This window comes from Heloderma suspectum, chromosome 5 (assembly GCF_057233095.1).
Source record: "Heloderma suspectum isolate Gila_16-S chromosome 5, 16-S_ref, whole genome shotgun sequence".
NCBI lineage: Eukaryota > Metazoa > Chordata > Lepidosauria > Squamata > Helodermatidae > Heloderma > Heloderma suspectum.
In genome coordinates this window covers 221,280,367-221,304,902 of record NC_139462.1, presented here as the reverse complement: position 1 = coordinate 221,304,902, position 24,536 = coordinate 221,280,367, and the positions used below count along the sequence as shown (strand labels likewise).

The window sequence follows — 24,536 nt, the reverse complement described above, 5'->3', positions numbered from 1 at the left end:
GGATGTGAATATAAAAATGTTGTATCCTTCTCTTGTACGTGGTATAGGAATTCGAGCCACTTAGACGTTGGTGCCACCGAAGACGGGGTCTTCCATGACTGTTGCACTGTTTGGAGGAGGGTTGGAAGGGAACTGCCACCAGCTTTGATGATTCAGTATGGACTGCGTCAAAACCTGGGTCCTGGACATGCTGCTCTGGTTGCTGCACGTCAGTACTCCATTCTGCTAACCTGATCAGCAAAATTAAACACGTCCTCCAAAGGAGAAGCTCCCTCTTGCATTCCTGCCACATCACCTGGCGAGGAAACAGAAGGTGAAATGGAGGAATACGAAGAAGAATCAGGCTGGTAGTCATCTGCCGAATTATGAGGCAAAGATGGCTCAGGAACCGAGACAGATGGAGGATTCAGCTGTACCACAGGTGAAGGGGTAACTGTGTCGGCTTGACTGATGCCGTCTGGCTCCATATCAGACATGATGAACAAGGAGGTACAGGCGGAGCAAAACCATCTTCCATGGGGGGATGAGACAAAGTTGCCAGTGCTGGAGAGTGGCACCGAGGCGAGGTCGCTCCAAGGTATCTGGTTTGATCATAATAATATTCCCGATCCCAAGAACAATGCCAGTCCTCAAAGGCGTTATGTCTTGGTGTTGGATAAGACCATTCGGAACTCCTATCCCAATCGCCATGAGGGGACCTGGACCTCTCCCTATACTTATATTCATAGTGAAGATCACCATAAGGAGACCTGAACACCTCAGAAGGATGGAGATGATGTTCTTGGTCCCAGGGAGGGGACAGCAATCGATGTCAAGAAACCTCATCCCTCACTGAAGATGACAATTGATGATCTCCTGATGGAGAAGTTTTTCGGTTCCAAGAAACCGGCTGCAGAGGGGACAGGATTTCACCTTCTGATGCCATAGAAATTGGCTTGATAACTGGAGTGGTCGGTAGCACTGAAAGTGCACATGTCAGGGGGGTTTCTGAGTGCAGGGAGTGGGATACCAGTTCAGATTCTGAAGGAGAACCATCAGACATGGGGGAGGTGTTTTCCCAGGCTAGTCCAGAGATGAGTAGGCCTGCTTCTCAGGCTACAAATGTCCAGATGGCTGAAACTGAGGGTCCCTCCTCACCCCCCCCCCCCGTGAGAGGCAGCAAACAGGAGGATGACCTGATAGATGCCAGACGCAGGTGCAGAGCAAAGTGAGATAAGGCAAGGGTGGAACTTAGATGGTCTACCTGATTGGCCTTGCGTGAAAAGCTGCGCTTAGAGGCCTCACAACAAGAGAGGGATCTCCCCCCCCTTAAGTTAGGCTAGCGAGACCACCTCCCTCTTCAAATGGCTGGCAACTCTCGTACATTCCATTTGAATCCCCTGAAGGCATTCCGTTGTAGACGCAGTCTCTCTGGAAATTTGCATCTGTATGACCCTGAAGTGAACTGGGGGCTAAGGGAATCCTGACAGCATGGGTAGGTGAATCCAGTAACGGAAGAGGTGTTGGAACCTTAGGTTTCAAAGGCTTATCACCAGTCCTCTTTTTCTTTTGTTTCTTGAGGCTATCAGATCCCGACTTTGGAACCTTAGCCTTTTTAAAAAACCTTCCTTGCTACCGAGAATGCTAAAGAGCACCCCAGAGTCGGGGGATCAACCCGTTCAGCGGAACCTGAAGGACGAGGAGACAATGGCTTTGAGAAAGACATAGCAGCCACTGTCTTTACACAAGAGGTGACCGAGTTTTTTGGATCTGTGGCCAACAAAGCCCTCCTCCACAGCTCTGCCTTAGTTTGTCAGATCTATTCTTCCACGCCTGTTTGGTGAAAGCATAGCACAAAGAACAAGCATCAGGTAAATGGCCCTCACCCAAGCAAAAATGGCAGAGTGAGGGTCAGTGGGGGGCAACTTACTCCCACATTTGACGCATTTACGGAACAGGGCCTTTGCAGCCATATGAAGTCCGCAGCTGTGGTAGATGGGAAAAGACAAACAGACAGTGGATTTTTTTTTAAGGCAATGACCAAAACAAGAAAAACAATGATGAAAAGAAGAAAAAGAGATAAACAGACCTCAGCACCAGTGTAAAAACACTGACAAAAGTTCTCCACGAATGGAGGAAGCTCCTGAAGAGGCTACTGCTAGGCAGTTGAAAGAGAACTGAGGGAATGGGCGGGAAGCTGCTGGTACATGCGCAGGGGTTTGTGGGGGAGGGTTCCTGCCAAAACGTTTCCAGAAAGAGGCTGAGCGCAGGTGCAGAGCCCATATATGTGATGCACAGAGACCATGAAGAAAAATTAACTATTTCCTGCCTGCTCCATTCCCTTGCTGACTGAGAAATAAATAAATAAATATATAAAATAAAGTTAACTGCAGCTTCCTGGCATGTATCCCTGCTTACAAAGGAAGGAGCAAAGCAGCTCTGTGCAAGTGCAGGAGGCTCATTCATACCATGGTTTATTAAGCTGAGATTTGATCATCCAAACCCAGCCACTGTACTCAACTATTTGAATCATGTACATCTACAGAGATCTCCTAGCTTTTACACAGACATTTGAGTAAGACATTGGTTGCTCAAGGGAAAGATGTCCAAATGTGCAAGATGCCAAATAGTTAGATAAGTTCCCACAAAGCACTTAAAGAACTACTATCATCTCAAAGATGGCCTCAGCCCTGATAAACATCTTGTGTTTTATGATCTCTCTCTCTCTCTCTCTCTCTCTCTCTCTCTGAATCATCTTTCAATTCTGTAACCATTTCAGGAAATATTCTGGTATGAATTAAACAGAATTTTATGAAATACAAAAGAGAGACCTTTGTCAAAGGGATAGACACAGCGAGGTTCAAGTCAAGGTATGTCAAAAATTTAGGACAGAGGTGAACTACGTACCAGCCAGGTAACTTAGAGCTCCTCTTCTCTTGTATTTGAGCAGTCATACCCACCTGATACAAATGGGGAACACAGGAAATAAACAGAAAGGGGGGGAAATTCTATTTTTATATATGTTTCTCTTACGTTGGCAATATTTTAGATAGGGATATTATGATGGATGGGCTTAATATGACTATTAAGTATAGACTATCACACAGATAGTCCAGGGGCGGGGAACCTGTAGCCCTCCAGATGTTTTGGACTCCAATTCCCATCAACCCCAGCCAGCATAGCCAATGGTCAGGGATGATGGGAGTTTAGTTCTAATAGCTGGAGGGCAAGTTCCCCAGTCCTAATCAATTGGCCATCTTTCTCAAATTTGACAGCTTCATTAATCAAAATGCTACTGGATAAAAAAAGCAAAATACAGAGACCTATTTTCCAAGAGAAATAAATTCAATGCTGGTATTTGTACTTTAATGGTACAAATATGAGCAGTTACTTTAAAAAGAACTCATCGGGTATAGTTGGGAACTGTAGTATCTACATGTGCTCTGAAACCGATTACATGGCATCTTTCTGAAAACATACCACAACATCAGCTATAAGCACTGTGTCTAGATATATGTAAAATAAAATGGATACCAAACTTGTGTTGAAACAAAAACCTATTAGAGTTAATACTGAAAATTCTCCATTGCCTCCAACATGAACTGGCTCCTGTTCTTGCCTTTCCATAAGTGAGGGTATTTGCAGGATTAGGAGTCTAGTTCAATGCTGCCACTGATTTCAATTCTTATGAACTCAAAACACTTTGGATTTTACTATTTCAAACTATGTTTTGATGTTATAGTGCTAGCTGTTTTGGGTATGGCGGTGGGAAAGAAGAGACTGTAAGCTATGGCTTGGCTAGCTAAGAGAGTGTTTGCTCAGTTACAGTGGTGATCATGGTAGGGGAAGTCTCTCTCTCTCTCTCGCATGCACGCACACACACATACACACACATGCCCTGCCCAATTCACCCATCTTGCAGGAGAAAAAACAGCATTTTTAAGGTTGATGTCTGAGAGCTTGGCTTACAAGTTCCAATGGAATTGTGTTCTCTGATAACTTGATGGGGAGAAAATTTCCAATCTGGCCCTTAGCGTTGCCTGCAAGGTGATTGTGCTTCCTGTAACCAAGAGGATATACCATCCCAGAAGAACTGTTTTATTCTGTCAATACTATAGAATACAAAACGTATGCAGTATTTTGAGAACACAGCTGAATTATCTAGTACATGCTCATATCCCAAAGGAATTGTTTCATATTAAATGTGAGAGGACATTCAACAGGTTTCTATTTCTCATCACCTTTCAACCAACACATTAGCTATCAATAAATGTTCTTTAGAAGGCGTGCTAGCCAAAATCACATTGCTGTGATGTGCCCTTGTAAACTATTTAATAAACTAAAAAAGGCACAGTTCTCACACAATCACTAACAGCATAAATCATGCTTTCATGGGTGGCCATTATAGTCTCCATTCAAGCTTGGCCAACTTGCTTTATTAAGGCTCCAAACCCATTATTCTTTGTAGTAGTACATGATGAACTTCAGTTATGTTCTTTAATTTAAAGAAGGTACTATTTCATATAATCAGTGCCCTAGGCTATCAGCAACCTAAATCTGGCTTCTCTCAATACCAATAATACCTCCCTGTGGACCCACCAATCTCATCTCAAATCCACTGTCACCTCTCCCCACTAAGAGAGGGGAAAATAAGGATTGGAGACATTTCCTGAAAGCACTTTGGTTTATCTTGTCTACTGTAGGGTCTATTGCAGGGTTAATCAAAAAGTCCTCTAGCTACTGTTCTAACCATGGGTTCAGATCCCGACTTCTTCTCACTAATAATAGTTTAACCACAGTTTCTCATGATGTCCAGAGTTGAGGAACTGTAATTTGATTAGTTCAAAATCAAAAGCAGGAACTTCTGATCTCCTCCTTAGGCTCATTCTCATAATCAGAAACCACAGTTTCCCATTACATATGAATCTGGACAATCTGCAGGGTCAAAAAAACTTTCCAGCGTTGAGAACAATCACTTGAACTCTCAGTGGCTATACTGCAGGAACATACCAAATATTAAATTTGCTGAAAATATATACTGTTCGAAATTCACTTTGAAGGTGCAGTAAGAGGAACATTCTCTAAACAAAAGCAGCAATAATTTTATTAAGTCTTGTGTATAATTAAGAAATCTGTCAGTCTCTGTTAGGATGAAGGATCCATAAAGTACAGTAGATCCCTTGTACCTTTTGTAAAATTATGGTTGGATATAAGTTTAAATGCACTTTCTAACCTTCTAATACATTTTGAAAGTCTTGTACCATTATCATCTGGGTCCTCTCTGGAATTCTGGTTAGCAATGCTACTCATATATATATTATGGTCCAAGAAATCTCACCTCAGCTTTAACTATCCGATCCACAATGGTCTCCAGTGTTTCCAGCTTACTGCATTTCACTACACCTTCAAAATACTGAGAGCGATGTTGAAGAGCTTGCGTCACTGTGATATCTAAGTTATTATATGTTTTTTCAGCAGCAAGATTCTGAAAAAAAGTGTTTATATAAGGCTCAATTCCAATTTTTTATTAACACCCAATGTAATATTTATCCCCTTAGACCAGAAGTGTAATCTTTGTTATGGCTTTTGACAAACACAACAAAAAGAAAGTCCTTCAGCTCTGCTATGGGTGCAATCCAGATAAATATGTACATGTACAAGTGATGTCACAAACATATATGATCAAACCTGCATGCGAGTTAGAAGTACTGTGCCTCTATTAGTGGATGCTAATCTCCATTAACTCAGTGGGGATTAATGCTGCCTGATCTCCTAAATTAAAAACCCTGTGGGCTTTCACGCTCATCTCCTTCCCTTCACACGGGCATTTCCCTTTCCTTTCAGTTTGCACCACCATTCACACCACCATTTTCACAAATCACAGTTAGCAAGCCCACCATAACCATGGTGACAAACAGTGGTTTAGAGCAAAACATAATGCAGATATAATGCTAACCATAACCACAGTTAGTTCCAAAACTCAAAGTGCATCAGGATGGGAAGAGAATGCTTATGCCAGAGGATAAAAAGGGAGGAACATACACACCCATGAAGTGCTTCTGATCTCCTAATCTCGGGCAGCATTATGTCTGAACTAAGTCATGGAGTACTGCAGATTGCTGCCCTGCGCTGATTGTCAGCAGCTCCCTTCTACTCTAAGACCGTGTTTGGACGAGCTGCATCATCCGCAGGCTCCACATTGCATATGCAGTCCCCACCTGGGAGTTGTCATGTCCTGTGAACCTGGCAAGCGTGGGTTATACAAGGGTTGAACAACCTGGCATAACCCTTAACAGACCATGAGTTATGCGAGGGTTGTTTAATCCTCACATAACCCATGCAGATCAGGTTCACATGACATGACAATCCCAGAGTGGGGGTTGCATATGCAATGTGGCGGCCACACACATCCTGCACACACCGCAGCCTTATTGTAGGCTAAACAGTGGGCTCTCATATCATGTGAATAGCTCCAAAGAAAAGCTCTTTGGCTACTGAAGGCAAAGTGGAAAATACAAGCAGGTGAACTTTTAGGGCGGATGCAAGTTGTGTTCTAGATAGGAAAATGGCATTCAAAAGAGGGGAACCTACAGACTAAGCTGGTACTGCCCTCTTGGCAATGTGGACGGCAGCTGGGAGGACCTGAGGAGCAGGCTGCCCTTCACGAAGAGCTGACAAGACCTCCTGCTCCCGGCACTACATTTGTCCTTAAGGAATCATATTCTCTTGCCCACGTTATCATTAATGGGTGAAATGAGCTCATTGCAACAAAATGATTGATTTGAGTCATTTTTTCTTGCCACCAACTGCTAGACTGTTTTGGCAACTCTTCACTGGATAATGTACATGCACAGTCCACCCGCCACTCTAAGGTTCTGTCCTACACAAAGGGGACTTCACTATAGGAAACACCATGCAACCTGTGAACTAAGAGCATGCCTTAAAACACTACTAAACACTGCAGGACAGAGGGAAGGGGGGAAGACAATGCCCTGGTTTGGATGATCAAAATAACCCCATAACAGCCCATGGGTTATTGGAGGGTTGTTTCCTCCTCCAACAAACAATGCCACCCAGGTTCGGACAACACAACAACCCGCACCTAGGCAGTGATTATGGAAACTGTGCCCCATACATGCCCAGCATGTGCCATAATTTAAATAAGCTGTGGTGGGTTATTTTGATCATGTGAACAGGCCCAGAGGTGGTGAGCAACCTTTCAGAGAAGTTATCTTCATATTGAGTATGGTTCCCTAAACTACCATTTGAAAACCACTTCAGTCTAAGTACTTATGGCACATGAGTCAAGATATATTATAAAATAGCAACAGTGAGAGACTTAGTGAAAAATATTATATAAAACGTTGGTACTTACTATTACATCAAATTTGGAATAAATATCTACAACTTTTCCTAAAAATGGAAGACAAGAAACCTTTATAATGTGTCAGTGAATAACTGACAAAACAAATACAAATTCTATACAGTTTCAGCCATGCTGCATACTAATAAATATTAAAATAGTACAGTGCCGGCATGTTAGTACCAAAGGAACTGCCATACTGGATTGCATCTGAAATCAGTCAGAGGGTGAAGCTCCATCAAGTTGAGATAGGTATGTGTTGGTAGGATTGTCTCAGTCTTAAACCTTAGTTATTTTGAAATCTCAAGCAGTGGTGCAAGGGGGTGGGATTATTGCTCAGACCCATGGCTTATGAGGTTCCTCAGGGCTCTATTTGTCCCCTATGCTTTTTAACACCTATATGAAGCTGCTGGGAAAGGTCATCTGGAGTTTGGGGCTTGGATCTCACCAGTATGCTGATAGTACCCAGTTTTATCTCTCTTTGTCAACTGATACCAAGGAGGCTGTTGAACTCCTGAACCACTGTCGCAACACAGTGATGGATTGGATGTGGATTATCCAGTAGAAGCTCCCCTCAAGGAGGTTAGATTGGCCCCTTCTTTGTTTAATTTTAGGTGGGATGTTAAAATGGTTTTGTTCTGCATGGCACTGGAAATGATTTAAAGAGAGCTCTGTGCTATGTTCTTAAAAGATTTTTTTTCTCCTGTTCTTAAAGATTTTCAATACTTTAAAAGTTTTCAAATGGGGCAATTTCTCATAAGTAATTTTATAAATAAAATAAATATCATTAACTTTGGCTTTTTAAAACTTATATTTTGCCCCAATGGCCCAGGGGGAGTTAACAGCAATTTAGTTGTATCAAGCGAAGTCCCTGAAAGGCTCTAAAAAAATCCAGACCACATAAATGAAGCCTGGAGGAGATGAGGAGTAGGGCAGAGAGTGAACACAGAGGGGGAAACTGGGGAGAAGATTTTAATTTTAAAAAGTTCTGACCTTTAGATAGAAGCAATAGTAACATTGCCTGTAAACTTCAGAGTGAACATGGTGACGGTTCAACATAGGAACTGCAAAAATGGCGTTTCAGCAGAGTTTGTGAACTAACGCAATACTAAAGATTTGTATCCCGATCCCATGTGTGTTTGCTCAGATGTCAATCCTGAGTTCAATGGGGCTTGCTCCCAACTTTGACTGCCACTCTATGCATGCCTACTTTTGAATAAACAGCCACAGGATTAGGGTGTCAGCACAGGGGCAGCCCAATATTAGGAACACACAGTGGGTTTTCAGCCTGAACAACTTCACCGTAAAAAGTAATTAATGAGATACAGTTCTTTATTTAAAAAAATGCAAATGTCTACTCACAATCCATGCACTTCTACGCATTAAGGCAGTGAGGGAGGAGTGAAAGGAAAGTAAAATGAATATAGAGGTATAGCAAAAGTGCAGACAGGGGATGCTGATGCAAATCAGGAATGCTCAGTGACAGATTACATGTTTTGCAAGCAGAAGTTCCCAAGTCTGATCCCCGGCATCTCTAGGCAGGGCAAGAAAAAACCCTGCCTGAAACCCTGGAGAGTCGCTGCCAGTCCGTGCTGACAAGACTGGGCTAGATGGACCCATGGTCTGACTCATGGTCTGACTCAATATAAGGCAGCTCCCGATGATCCTAGGGTTAATTCTGTTGAACTGGCACACGATTGAAAACAGAAGGAAAACCTTCTATCACTCCAGTTCCCATAGGATCTGATGAGGGTTATGTGGAAAAAAGGATACATGGAGATGTGCTTTTGGTTTTAAATGCTAATAGGAAGCAAAAGCCATTTTGCCACACTACAGTCTGCTGGAAAAGGCATTAATTCAGACAAGATGATAATTAGAGATAGATGTTGTGACTAAATGATGGCATCTTAACAAAGCCTTCCTCCCCTTTATATTTTCCCTATTAAATACGAGGGCTCCCACCATTTAGTACTCACAACTGAATCATTAGCGAAATAAACGCTGCCCTTCCATACAACAGCGTTTCTGTTTCTTAATACACACCTGACTCATCCACAACAGGTAGTGCCGATATCCTTCTATCTACAAATATATTCAAGGCTTTAATGATAGGAGTGTCTGGGTGTATAAAGGCGATATTATGGTATGTTCCTATCCCAAGTTCATCCAGATTTTTCTTCATAAAGGCAGGCTTTGGCATTTCTGACACCTAGACGAATTCACAATAAAAAAATACTTGTTTGACAAGCATATTTTAAAGCTACACAACCCACACAATTTTCAAATGTATCACACACAGAATTTATAAGCCTAAGATTTGTGTGCAAACTCAAGTCTGAATGATCACATCTAATATTGGTTTCAAAGTTAAACTCAAAAGTTAAACATTGAGTTCTAGCATCAGCCCCACACATATTTTGCCCACGTAGCATCTGTGTCATGGGGAGGCTGCACTCCGCACAAATATCTGTATTTTCACATGGGAAAGTGCACTACATCTCCCAGTTAACACATTCACAACTTTTATCATTTCAGTGTGGATTGTGACTTTTTGGGGACATAGCTTGTGACAGAAAAAGCACAACTGCTTCCTGCTCCTGACACATATTCTTGCTCAAACATGATACATCATGTTGAGAGATGTGTTTAATATCATCCAGAGCTTGTCTGATCCCTTGTCCAAGCTTCACAATGCGATTGTAACTTTTTAGATAAGGTTGTATGCTTAAGTGTCCTAGTGCCCCACAATCCCGGCATCATTTAGACATTTTTTTTTACAGCCTTGACACTTAGCACACTGAATTGGGCAGGGGAATGCTGAAATGAATAAAATGAGCTTGAGGAGCATACAGATAACATAAACGTTTACTCTCCTGGTTATAAGAAGATAGACAAATGTAACCTGCAATAAAATTATGTGGTCTGACCTTACCTCCTAATAGGAGTGTTCCAGTTCAGGGTTCCAGCCAGCAGGCCATGCCCTCCCATGTGATTTTCTATTCCATCTCCTCCACCACCACCCCCGCCTTAGTTTTCTGTTTTTCTTTTCCAATGGACAGTCAATTTCTGTGGCTGAGCAGGCTCAGTCCTCAATTAAGCTATCTTATGACCATTTAGGTAGGCTAGAATCCACCTAACAGTGAAACAGCGATGTCTAGATAGGGTTGGATTCAGAACAAGTTAGCTACACTTAAGTATCAATGATTTCAATGAGACTTAGGGCTAAACTAGACAATTTGTTAAAATATTATTATTTATTACACTTCTATACTGCCCCATAGCTGAATACGTTAAATATGTAGTGTATAGCAGAGCCTACCCTTTAATTTTTTTTTTACCTGTTGGCGTGCAGAGCGCCAATCTAAGTTTTTTTCCCCTTTCTTTGAGGGGGGGATGACACGCACATGAATTGGGGGGGGTCTGAGTGGGAAAGATTAACCCCCCCTAACCATATGGTTCCATGTGGAACCATGTGGTTAGGGGGGGACCACATGGTTCTCTTGCTTTCATGGAGAAAGCAAGAGAATTCCAGAAAAACGTCTATTTCTGTTTCATTGACTACGCTAAAGCCTTTGACTGTGTGGATCACAACAAACTGTGGCAAATTCTTAAAGAGATGGGAGTACCAGACCACCTTACCTGTCTCCTAAGAAACCTGTACGAGGGTCAAGAAGCAACAGTAAGAACCAGACATGGAACAACCGATTGGTTCAAAATTGGGAAAGGAGTACGAGAAGGCTGCATATTGTCGCCCTTCTTATTTAACTTATATGCAGAGTACATCATGAGAAACGCCGGGTGGGATGAATCACAGGTCGGAATTAAGATTGCCGGGAGAATTATCAACAACCTCAGATATGCAGACGATACCACCCTAATGGCAGAAAGCGAAGAGGATCTCAAGAGCCTCTTGTTGAGGGTGAAAGAGGAGAGTGCAAAAGCTGGTTTGAAACTCAACATTAAAAAAACTAAGATCATGGCATCTGGCCCCATCACTTCCTGGCATATAGAAGGGGAAGAAATGGAAGCAGTGGCAGATTTTATTTTCTTGGGCTCCAAGATCACCGCAGACGGTGACTGTAGCCATGCAATTAAAAGACGCTTGCTCCTTGGGAGGAAAGCTATGGCAAACCTAGACAGCATAGTAAGAAGCAGAGACATCACCTTGCTGACAAAGATTCGTATAATCAAAGTGATGGTTTTCCCAGTAGCAATGTATGGCTGTGAGAGCTGGACTATAAGGAAGGCTGAGTGCCAAAGAATCGATGCTTTCGAACTGCGGTGCTGGAGAAGACTCTTACGAGTCCCCTGGACTGTAAGGAGGTCAAACCAGTCAATCCGACAGGAAATCAACCCTGAGTGCTCATTGGAAGGACAGATACTGAAGCTGAAATATTTTGGCCACCTAATGCGAAGAGAAAACTCCCTGGAAAAGACCCTGATGCTGGGAAAGATTGAAGGCAAAAGGAGAAGGGGACGGCAGAGGATGAGATGGCTAGATAGCATCCCGATGCAATGAATATGGACTTGAGCACACTCCGGGAGACAGCGGAGGACAGGAAGGCCTGGCATGCTATGGTTCATGGGGTCACGAAGAGTCGGACACGACTGAACGACTGAACAACAACAACAACAACAAACCACATGGTAGTCCTGATCTGGATCGGGGCCCAGTATACTTCAAAGTTAAAAACGGTAGGCTGTATTAAATGCTAGATATCTGATGTATTGTCTAGTTTAGCCCTTAGGTCATAACTACCTTGTCCCACTGATTTCAGTGGGTCGTACATTCAATTTAGTCTGGATCCAATCCACAGATTTTCACAAGTACACCTGAATTCTGTGAATATTATTAGTGTAATACACCCCAATTCAAAATGATTTGCCACAAGAGAACTGAGACACACACATGCCATTCCATGTGGTGATTTGACAGTTCTTAGCTATAATCTTCTCACTGTAGTCCTAACCTTTATAAAAAGCTGGGGGAAATGGTTTAGAGCAGGGCTAGGCAATGCAGTACCCCTGGGCGCCACTGCACATGCAGATACCCCCACCCCATGAACTGCCTTGTTCATAGTTGTGATTCTTTCTTCTTAAAAAAAAAAAAAGAATTCAGGCTCACAAAGACCCAGAGATGACCTTAGGAAGCAAAGATGGCAGGTGGCTGGAGGCCAATGCTTTGCTTTGAGGTACTCCCAGCCACCACTCAAAAAAAAGGGACCGAGAAAGGGATGGATTCCTCTGCCACTGCCTGGTAAGGGGGGGGAGAGACTTGGGATGGCAGTGGGCAGCAAGATGAGGGCTAGGGTAACTCAAGGGAGAGCAGAGGGGACCTGGAGAAGGAAGCAGAGGGACTGGGACTGGGGTGAGGAAGGCTGGGGGAGGGGGGCAACCTGACATGAGGGAGGAGGGCTGTGATGCGGAGAGCTGTTGAGAGCAATGGGACTAGTTAGGGAGGCCTGCAAGGCTACCGACTGTGGGGAGACAGCAGGGAAGGTGTGGGGTATGTGTTTGGGGTGGTGATCCTGAGAGAGAGAAATATGAGTAACTTCGATGAGCAGATTTTGTGTGCTGGGAGTATGGGGTGAGAGAGAGAAAAAACTGTGGGTTCAAAGGAATGGGTTTGTGTTTGGGAGTTCAGACCTCAGCTATACTATGTATTCAGGATTTGGGGGAAGTTACTTGACTTTTAACCTCACCAGTTTTCCTTCCTGTGAAATGGGTGTTTTGTGACTGGTTACTTCCACAACAGCAATCATTTTGTGATGGTACCCATGGCACTTCCTCAAAATTCCAAATGTGCCCACTGGTCCAAACAGTTTGGAGACCTTGATTTAGAGCATCTGAAGGGCCAGATGATTGTAAATGAGCCATGGTGAGACTTGGGCTTCTGCACCCCCACTTCTCCATGAATGAGAGTGAAAGCTTTTTCTTTCTTTCTTTCTTTCTTTTTTACTAAGGCCGCAATCCCACGGGGCACTCCGAACTCAGAGGCAGCCAACTATCCAATACAGGCTGGGTGGCGCGCGGATGGGATCCTCTCCTCCAAGCTCCAGCTGCCCTCCATTTGCTGCTAGACAGCCGATTTCAGCTGTTTAACTGGGGTGCTGCGGGGGGCAGCTGGACAGCGCACAGGAAGAGTGTAGCGGTGCTTCCGCGGTTCCCCTCCCTTCCCTGTCCCCAGGAATGCCCCCTTTTCGGCTGCTCCACACTGCTCTTCTGAGCATGGAGCCAGGGATGAACCACGCCTCCTACGAGCTCGCTCTGAACTCAGTTCCCAGAAACTGAAAAATCCTATGGCCATCTCGATCGTGTCTAGTGGCAATAGTATTGCACCCTAAAACACAGGTTTCCTTCGAGTATAAACTTGGGAGACTGTGGCTTATTCTAACTCCACTATGATAAAACAAACCAGGATCTAGTTAGAATCAACTACTATTCTGAGTTTGCATGAATGAGATATGGTGGTCTAGTCAAAAAGGAAAGCAGAAGCTATCATTCTGCTCTTTTCCCACAACAAGGAGGGGAGTGGAAGGAGTGGTAAATTGTGCACTCCACCCCTGCCGTGAGAGCCCCCCACGGATGCTGCTGGGCAGGCAGGAGCTGCCAGGCTGGTGAGCACCTGAGCAGGGAGGAGCTCTAGAGATTTGCCACAGTGGGAGAATGGAGATGATTGGGTTCTCCAGATGCAGTCCAGCCCAGCAGCGTAAGAGTGGGTGCTCCAGAGAGCCCTGCCAGCCCCACTCTCCCCCTGCGGCAAATACCACAGGGGGAGAGCAACCAGCAGGGCTCTCTGGAGCAGCCACCTGCCCTCTGGCTTGCCCTGAGGATCTTCTCAGGGCCATCTTAGAGGGCAGACTCTCTGAAGAGCCACCCCAGCCATAAAAAGTGGCCAACATGGCTGTTTAGAGAGCCAGACAGGCCCAAATGTCTGTCTCTGAGGGGTCCTTCCTTAGAGCCAGGTGTTGTGGGAGGGATGTCCTGGAGAACAGCTTTACTTTTTACAGCTCATGTGGCTCTTCAGAGAGCCACAGTAGCACCAACAGTGGCAGCAGCAAGATGCAAGCTAATGGGGGAGACGTGGGGGGGGGGAGATGTGGTATGTGGCAAGGTGGGGAGATGTGACACACAGTGAGGAGACATGGCTGCTGGTGGTGGGGAGCCTGGAGACGTGGTGGGGTGGCGGGGGAGATGTGGCACATAGAAGGGCATCACAGTAGGTCAATGGGGAGTGACGGGTGGAGACGTGGCAGAGGCACATATGTGCTCTCTTTCCTCAGGTGGCAGAAGATCTTGCACCAGCCCTGAAGTCAGTCTCTCCACCACACCACACACAAATGATGAGGTGCTTTTAAGTGTCACTTGCAAAAGCAACTGGATAATTTTCAGTCTTTTTTTAGGGAATGCCTGATCTCACAAACATACAAATTAAAACACTTTCTGCACAGTTATCATAGCTGTGAACACTACAATATGGAAGTCTAGAAAAGAGACAATGAGAAGGATTCTTGGTTCCTCAACATACCTATTATTTCTCTACCAAGAAAAGTAATTTTGAATGAAGACAACTTAGGCAAGATGTTATATCAATACAGTTTATAAAGAGACATTACATTAACAGTAAAATTTGTTTATTGAAGGTTCAACCAGTAGGAGAAGAAAATGATTAATTTACTTACAAAAAGCTGGAGAAACTTCAGTATTCTTTTATGGGTAAGTATATAAAGTGCATTTCCACTCACAGGGTCAATAACTGGCAATCTGTGGATTTTGTTTTTGATCAGTGAATATACAGCATCAAAAAGGCTGCAGAGAAAGTTATTGCAACTATTAGTATATTTTACTGTGACATCCAAAAAAGCACTTACTCCCCTCCCGTCCCCAAAAGCTACATAGGGCCAAACTGTTTAAAGGCACACTCCTATGCATGTTTAAACATGCCCAAGTCAGCCATTTCAGTTAGACAAGCTACACCATAGTTTAATATCAACATTATATCAAAACCTATTAGTGAAAACAAAATTAGAAAAGCTCTGAGAGAAAAAACATTTTTGTATTTAAGGGGCCCCTTCATGGATCACTGCCTTGTTGTGGCGAAGGGGCTTGCGTAACTCAGTGAAGCCAAAAGCTATGCCGTGCAGGGCCACCCAAGACAGACAGGTCATGGCAGAGAGTTCTGACAAAATGTGGTCTACTGGAGAAGAAAATGGCAACCCACTCCAGTATTCTTGCCAAGAAAACCCCATGGAACGTATCACAAGGCTAAAAGATATGACGCCAGAAGATGAGCCCCGCAGCTCGGAAGGTGTCCAATATACTACTGGGGAAGAGCAGAGGGTATTTCCAAGTAGCGCCAGAAAGAGTGAAGCAGCTGGGCCAAAGCCGAAAGGACACTCAGCTGTGGATGTGTCTGGTGGTGAAAAGAAAGTCCGATGCTGTAAAGAACAATATTGTTTAGGAACCTGGAATGTCAGATCAATGAATCAAGGTAAGCTGGAGGTGGTCAAACATGAGATGGCAAGATTGAACATCGACATCTTGGGAATCAGTGAACTAAAATGGACAGGCATGGGCGAATTTAATTCAGGTGACCATCATATCTACTATTGTGGGCAAGAATCCCTTAGAAGAAATGGAGTAGCACTCATAGTCAACAAACGGGTGGGAAAAGCAGTACTGGGGTACAATCTTAAAAATGATAGAATGATCTCAGTACGAATCCAAGGTAAACCATTCAACATCACAGTAATTCAAGTCTATGCCCCAACCACTGTTGCCGAAGAAGCTGAGGTTGATCGGTTCTATGAAGACCTACAACACCTTCTAGAACTAACACCAAAAAAAGATGTCCTCTTCATCATAGGGGATTGGAATGCTAAAGTAGGAAGTCAAGAAATCACCGGGATAACAGGCAGGCATGGCCTTGGTGTACAAAATGAAGCAGGACAAAAGCTAATAGAGTTTTGCCAAGAGAACACGCTGATCATAGCAAACACTCTTTTCCAACAGCACAAGAGATGACTCTACACATGGACATCACCAGATGGTCAATATCGAAATCAGACTGGTTATGTCCTTTGCAGCCAAAGATGGAGAAGCTCCATACAGTCAGTAAAAACAAGACCTGGAGCTGACTGTGGCTCAGATCATGAGCTGCTTCTTGCAAAATTTCGGCTTAAATTGAAGAACGTAGGGAAAACCACTAAACCATTCAGGTATGACCTCAATCATATCCCTTATGAATATACAGTGGAGGTGAGGAATAGATTTCAGGGATTAGACCTGATAGACAGAGTGCCTGAGGAACTATGGACGGAGGTCCATAACATTGTTCAGGAGGCAGCAACGAAATCCATCCCAAAGAAAAAGAAATGCAAGAAAGCAAAGTGGCAGTGTGATGAGGCATTACAAGTAGCTGAGGAAAGAAGGGAAGCGAAAAGCAAGGGAGAAAGGGGAAGATATATCCACATGAATGCAGAGTTCCAGAGAATATCAAGGAGAGACAAGAAGGCCTTCTTAAATGAACAATGCAAAGAAATCGAGGAAAACAACAGAATGGGAAAGACTAGAGATCTCTTCAAGAAAATCGGAGATATCAAGGAAATGTTTTGTGCAAAGACAGGCATGATAAAGGACCAAGAAGGCAGGGACCTAACAGAAGCAGATGAGATTAAGAAGAGGTGGCAAGAATACACAGAAGAACTATACAGGAAAGATCTGAATGTCCCTGATAGCCATGATAGTGCGGTCACTGAACTTGAGCGGACATCCTCGAGAGTGAAGTCAAGTGGGCCTTAGGAAGCATTACTAACAAAGCTAGTGGAGATGACAGTATTCCAGCTGAGCTATTTAAAATCCTAAAAGATGATGCTGTTAAAGTGCTGCATTCAATATGCCAACAAATTTGGAACACTCAACAGTGGCCACAAGACTGGAAAAGGTCAGTTTACATTCCAGTTCCAAAGAAGGGCAACGCCAAAGAGTGTTCAAACTACCGCACAACTGCGCTCATTTCACATGCCAGCAAAGTGATGCTCAAAATCCTACAAGCTAGGCTTCAGCAGTATGCGAACCGAGAACTACCGGAAGTACAAGCGGGGTTTCGAAGAGGCAGAGGAACTAGAGATGAAATCGCCAACATTCGCTGGATCATGGAGAAAGCAAGAGAATTCCAGAAAAATGTCTATTTCTGCTTCATTGACTACGCTAAAGCCTTTGATTGTGTGGATCACAACAAACTGTGGCAAATTCTTAAAGTGATGGGAGTACCAGACCACCTTACCTGTCTCCTGAGAAACCTGTACGAGGGTCAAGAAGCAACAGTAAGAACCAGACATGGAACAACCGAGTGGTTCAAAATTGGGAAAGGAGTACGACCAGGCTGCATAGTGTCACCCTGCTTATTTAACTTATATGCAGAGTACATCATGAGAAATGCCGGGTTGGATGAATCAGAGGTCGGAATTAAGATTGCTGGGAGAATTATCAACACCCTCCGATATGCAGACGATACCACCCTAATGGCAGAAAGCGAAGAGGATCTCAAGAGCCTCTTGTTGAGGGTGAAAGAGTCTATCAGGGACATTAAGATCTTTTCTGTATAGTTCTTCTGTGTATTCTTGCCACCTCTTCTTAATCTCATCTGCTTCTGTTAGGTCCCTGCCTTCTTTGTCCTTTATCATGCCCGTCTTTGCACAAAACGTTCCCTTGAGATCTCCAATTTTCTTGAAGAGATCTCTAGTCTTTCCCATTCTATTGTTTTCCTCGATTTCTTTGCATTGTTCATTTAAGAAGGCCTTCTTGTCTCTCCTTGCTATTCTCTGGAACTCTGCATTCAGGTGGATATATCTTCCCCTTTCTCCCTTGCTTTTCGCTTCCCTTCTTTCCTCAGCTACTTGTAAAGCCTCATCAGACAGCCAGTTGGCTTTCTTGCATTTCTTTTTCTTTGGGATGGATTTCGTTGCTGCCTCCTGAACAATGTTACGGACCTCCGTCCATAGTTCCTCAGGCACTCTGTCTATCAGGTCTACCTGAATTTTCTTTTTTACCGTCCCTGTTTCAGTTTATATGTGTTGCATCAATACATAGAGCAACAGATATAAACTGAAACAGGGACAGTAAAAAAGAAAATTCAGGTAGTCATACACTCATGATCAAGAAACTAGAAATTTATTTTTGGAAAACTTATTCTAAGATAAGCCACAAAGATTTCCATGAGGTACTGAAAACAAGTTCTAACACGTATGCCATTAGTTTTAAGTAGTCCGTTAGAGTTTTGTGATGGATGCTTTAATGCAATTTACATAGAAAAAATAAAAAATAAAAAAGCACAACTTGCCTTGCATCTGGTGAAATATTCACTAAAGGCTTAAAGGTTTCTTGTAAATAAAGCTCTGTATAATTAGAAACCAGAGTCAATGCTTTCATACATCAGTAACAACCATTATCACCACCACCACCACCACCAAATATTTCATAAGAATGAGTATCTTTGCTGTAAGGAAATAGGCATCTCTTGACATTTTAATACCAAGATGATTTAACAGTCACAATTGGGGAAGGGAAAATAACTGGTTTCAGCTATGTAACCCTTGCAACGAGCACTGCATATGAAAGTGATGTTAAAGGTTTCAAAATTAAAGAACAACATGGCTCAGGAGAGTAACCACTAGAGGTCAGTATAATCACGCACACAATTACCTTAATAAAAAAGGCAAGTCCACAAAGGTTGTACACAGGATATTTTAGAGAAGTGTTTCAGATAACTGAAGTAAACACAGTTCAAAAGGGCAACATAGTCTTAAAATGGGCCTGTAAGAATGAATGGACTTCCAACCTTTTCTGTGATTCATAGCATGCCTCAAGGACACATCTTCATAATTAAAATTTTCTGACAGATCTTAAAATTTTCATCCTATCATCATTTCCTGAGGAGTAACCTGAGTAGGCGAGCAGAGACAAAGGGCATCTTTGTCTGCCTTAATTTGAGCAGTGCTAATCCCTTTAGAATTTTAGGGATTTAGTTTTGTGAAATATAACCAACAACTTTAAAAGGCACTCCCTTCTAGAAATGCAGTTGGCATTTTCTGCTTTTCCGAAGTTTAACTGCTCATATTATAAATTGCACTGCATAAATCTTGATTGCTTTCTTATTGTAGGCCAATGTTTCTTAGGGTCTTTTTAAACTGAAAAAGGTGAACAACATTTCAGAACTTTCATTAACAAAGACAGATTCAAATACAGCTGCTTCTATGACAGTGCTTATATCCCATGGATTGCAAGGGACTTGAGTTTTTTCACTGGAGGGAGTCACTGCATCAAAAGTATGAGTAAAAATATAAATTCAAGAGGGAATGGAGGATTAGGTGGAAATAACACTCACACTTATAAAACTTCTTTAGAGGTTCAGCATGCAATTAGATGGAAAATAAACTTCTTTTCGCACAAGTTTCCTTCAGGAAAGCTTCTTTATAGCTGTAGGGAGCGATCCATAAAACGCTGAACTGCTGTACCAATGTGTCCCTTTCCAGCACCAGTGTAGGCAGCTGAACCCCACAAACCCCGTCAACCACCCCAGTACTCCTAGGACCGGCCAAAGCAATCTCAGTTGCCAGCCTGGAACAGGATGTCCCAAGGTTTGTGGTTCCCAAGTATGAGCAGTTGAAACAGCTTCCAACAGTCACGCCTACGGGCTTGCTGGGCAGATCCCAGGAATATCTGGGTTCTCAGGCTAATGAAGCAAGAAGGGCAACAGCATGAAGTGCTGCACAACAGGTTTTGTGGGTCACAAAGTGCACTTACCCCTCCATGTTTCAATCTTGTGTTCCTCTAATTCATAGATTTGTACCTGCAAAGGGAAAAAAAGAGAGTAAAACTCTAATCTTTAGCACATATATTTAAAATATCCAATGAAATAAAGGGGATCTGCCTTCAAGTAAAAATGTTTAGACTGAAGAATAGGGTTCATAAGCAAGCATTATTTATTGCAATGTGTGATAAATTGTACATCCTCAGGCTGTACAATTTGTACAGCCTGAGGATGTGGACAGGATCCTTGGAGAGGTGAGAGCCACCACGTGTGTTCTAGATCCTTGCCCTTCCTGGCTCATAAAAGCAGCCAGAGGTGGACTGGCCGAGTGGGTAAGGGGAGTGGTTAATGCCTCCCTTAGGCAAGGCAGAATTCCAGCCTGCTTGAAGGAGGCGGTGGTGAGACCTTTGTTAAAAAAAGCCCTCCCTGAACCCCACTATATTGGGTAATTATTGGCCAGTCTCCAATATTCCATTTCTGGGCAAGATATTGGAGCGTGTGGTGGCCTCCCAACTCCGGAGATTCCTGGATGAGACAGATTATCTAGATCCATTTCAATCCGGCTTCAGACCCGGTTATGGGACAGAAACAGCTTTGGTCGCCTTGGTGGATGACCTACACCGGGAACTAGACAGGGGGAGTGTGTCCCTGTTGGTTCTGCTGGACCTCTCAGCGGCTTTCGATACCATCGACTATGGTATCCTTCTGGGCCGCCTCGCTGGGATGGCACTGTTTTACAGTGGCTCCATTCCTTCTCGGAGGGGCGGACCCAGAAGGTGGTGCTGGAGGACTCCTGTTCGACTCCCTGGCCATTGGCTTGTGGGGCCCCTCAGGGTTCTGTTTTGTCCCCCATGCTATTTAACATATACATGGAACCACTGGGGGAGGTTATCCAGAGTTCTGGGGTTCGGTTTCACCAGTACGCTGATGACACCCAACTCTACTTTTCCTTTCCATCTAATTCCAAGGAAGCTGTTGGGGTTCTGAACCGGTGTCTGTCTGCAGTAATGGACTGGATGAGGGCAAACAAATTGAAGCTTAATCCAGACAAGACAGAGGTGCTCCTGGTCAGTCGAAAGGTAGATCAGGGAATAGGGATACAGCTTGTGCTGGATGGGGTTACACTCGCCCTGAAGACACAGGTTCGCAGCTTGGGTGTACTTCTGGATTCAGCCCTCAGCCTGGATGCCCAGGTTTCAGCGGTGGCCAGGAGTGCATTTGCACAGTTAAAGCTAGTGCGCCAGCTGCACCTGTTCCTTGAGATGTCTGACTTGGCCACAGTGACACATGCCTTAGTTACATCCCGTTTGGATTACTGTAACGCGCTCTACGTGGGGCTGCCTCAGAAGAGTGTTCGGAAACTTCAGCTGGTTCAAAGAACTAAGGCCAGACTGCTGACTGGGGCTGGTTACAGGGAGCATACAACTCCCGTGTTACAACAGCTTCACTGTCTCCCAGTCTGTTTCCAGGCACAATTCAAAGTGCTGGTTATGTCCTATAAAGCCCTATATGGCTCAGGTCCAGGTTATCTGAAAGACCGTATTCTCCCTTATGAGCCTACTCGTGCCCTGAGAACTTCAGAGGAAGCCCTTCTCGCCATCCCACCATCATCACAGGCACGCCTGATGTAGCCTTGGCTGCCCCAAGGCTCTGGAACTCCCTTCCCAGGGAGGCGAGAGGGGCACCCTCCTTGATACGTTTTCGCAGGCATGCAAAAACTTTTTTGTTCCAGCAGGCCTTTGGGGATAACTAGTCTGGACCTGGGAAAATGCAACGTATGGATACCATTTTTGTTGTTCTAGTTGTCTTTTAATGTTTTAATATCTTTACAATTTTAATATTGATGATTTAATTATATTTTAAACTTTTATACAATTGTATTTATATTTCTATTAATAGGTTTTAACTGTAGCAGATTTAACGTTGTAAGGCCGCCTTGAGTCCCAGTACTGGGGAAAAGGCGGGATATAAATAAATATAACAACAACAACAACAACAACAACGTGGGTGATTTTAAAATGTACTTAGAGAACCTGTCAAATTGGGAATGAAACCAAACCCCCAGGTGAACACACAGATCCCGTGCACACTGGGCTCTATATTCCAATTGCAACTGCATTCCAATCTGAGTCATTTCCATATGCTACGTTGCAAACATGCTACATTAAGTAGGAATGGAGGCTGTAAGGAAAATGAATACCAATTCCTAATGCCATATCTAGGACGATCAAATGTCTGATCTGCATAATGTTTTGAAAATGAAACTGTACTTCCCTAAATCGATTACACTAAACAGAACACCTCTGAGAAATGGTAGTCACTAAAGAGGTTTGTTCATGCAGATTATAGCTTTAATTTAAAAACCAAATGAGTTCGCTCTGAAGTAGTAACCAAGAATAGAACTTACCACCATTATTCAGCTGTCAAAAAGAAAATCATGCCCAAATGTTTTTGCTTTTGCAAACTCCATTCTCTTCTGTAGATTACATCAGAAATTGATCGGCAGCCAGCCCACCTGTTCCCTCTCATCGCTTTGTAGTTATTGGAAGCCCCATGCATGCTTTACAAAGCGCTTTCTTTAAGGGTATTATAAAATGCCACTTTTTGTGAGCAATCACCTGCCATCCTAGCCTGATGCAGACATAACGCTAATCATCTGACCATGGTTAAAAGATCAGGAATAAATTTCTGAAAACAAAAAAAGATCACACAAATTTCCCCTTACCATCCCAGGTTAGTGTTACCTATGGTGCAGCATTATGTCTACAGCAGAACGAACCAGGTTTTACAATCCAGCGTCGAGTCCTGGTTTCAGAGCTAAGTATGGCCAATATTAGTGCAGACATAATGGTGCACCAGGGAAGGAAAGGGAAGTGAGAGGGAAGAAAAGGAGCTTGCGGCACATGTCTATTAGCATTATGTATGCAAGTCACAGACAGGCAGCTCCATCCAGCACAGTTATATTGGCTTACCATTATGTGCACTTGCACACATGTGCGTGGCACAGCCCCAACCCTTCTGCAAGGATCATGTATCAATCTCCTGATCCCCTTCAGGACCCTGTATCTGCACACCCATTCTACACAACCACACCTATATTAATCCAATATCCTATCCCCACAACAGCATGAAGTGACTACACTAGATTCATGACATACTTGACTCAGAAAATAGGAGGGGTGAAAACACTGGAGAGTCTGGCATGAGATGGTTAGGGATTCAGCATATTTCCCTGCCATTGCCATAGAGGATTTATGGAGTTGGGATGATACAGCAACAAATAATTTTGTCATCCCATCATACTATACTCCAGAAGCTGGGGTTTAACAGGTCTGGCTCTTGAATGTTTATCTCCTAATTTGGGTTCTAAAACTGCTAACTGCTGTCTTGACACCATGCAAACCACAAGAGCAAGAGGCATTTTGTTTCTCTGTCTAGATGAAGAAATCAGAAATCTTCTTTAAAGGGTCTGAATCTTTGCAGCTTCCTTTAAACCATGTACCAGTTTGGGCATATAGTTTGACTTTCTGACATTACTGCAACTGTAATGCTTCAAGTAATGACTGGAATGTTTGTAGCAATGGAAAAAACTTGAGCTTTGTACACAAATCCCTTGGCAAGGGTGTTTGGTACTCTAATGCAAAATAGAAACTCTGGTTACTCTAGAAACTCTAGCTTTCCTCATGATGAACTAAAAAAAAGAAATGGGATCCATACAGAGCAGCAAATATGGAAAACATCTGTAAACTTTTGGAACATATGCAACTCTTCCAGAATACCACTGGATTTTATTGCTGTATAAATACAAACACTGTTATTTGGGGGCTTTGAAGCTCATAATGGTCCAGTGCAGATATAACACTCTAGGCTCCCAACAAACCATGGTTTGCAAATTAAGAGCCAGACTCATGAATGGAGCTCCCCTCTCCAAATAATTCTTTCTACTCCCTCCTTGGCACTAACCAGCTTTTATTGCAACCATGCAAGCTAAGGTTCCCTTGTAAAATAGTTTGAAGGGTGTTTGCAAAGCAGGATTATGAATGCATGTGTAGCATGAAACCAGGGTTAACACCAGGAAAGGAAAGGGAAAATTATGCTGAAGAGGGGAGGAGAGTGAGTGAGGAATCATCAGGAATTCTTGAGGCTGGCCCCCAATTTGAAAGCCATGGTTTGCAGGGAGCTAGAGTTATACATACACCAGCCCAATCATCAGAAACTATGATTTCTATTTCAAAGATGAGGGAAGATACAGTACTATTTGAAACCTAAAATTCACAAGATTACATCTGACCTCTTATCATGACAAACCAGAGTCAAACATAATGGCTCATTTTGTTGATCCAGAATATGCTAGAGGGTCATAAGAATATAAGACGAGCCATG

The 24,536-nt window shown here is 43.4% G+C and overlaps 1 protein-coding gene across 2 annotated transcripts in view; it reads right to left on the bottom strand.

Moving 5' to 3' along the window:
• The window catches only part of LOC146345184 (5'-AMP-activated protein kinase subunit gamma-2), a 73,749-nt gene that overhangs the window by 12,980 nt on the left and 36,233 nt on the right, over positions 1-24,536 (bottom strand). For both annotated transcript variants that reach the window (XM_084859369.1, XM_084859370.1), the window contains 6 exons: positions 20,147-20,192; positions 18,684-18,738; positions 15,025-15,151; positions 9,386-9,551; positions 7,355-7,392; positions 5,318-5,464 (listed from right to left, as the gene is read on the bottom strand). In XM_084859369.1, the coding sequence (XP_084715495.1) occupies positions 5,318-5,464; positions 7,355-7,392; positions 9,386-9,551; positions 15,025-15,151; positions 18,684-18,738; positions 20,147-20,192 (579 nt within the window). The remainder of the gene's footprint in view (positions 1-5,317; positions 5,465-7,354; positions 7,393-9,385; positions 9,552-15,024; positions 15,152-18,683; positions 18,739-20,146; positions 20,193-24,536) is intronic.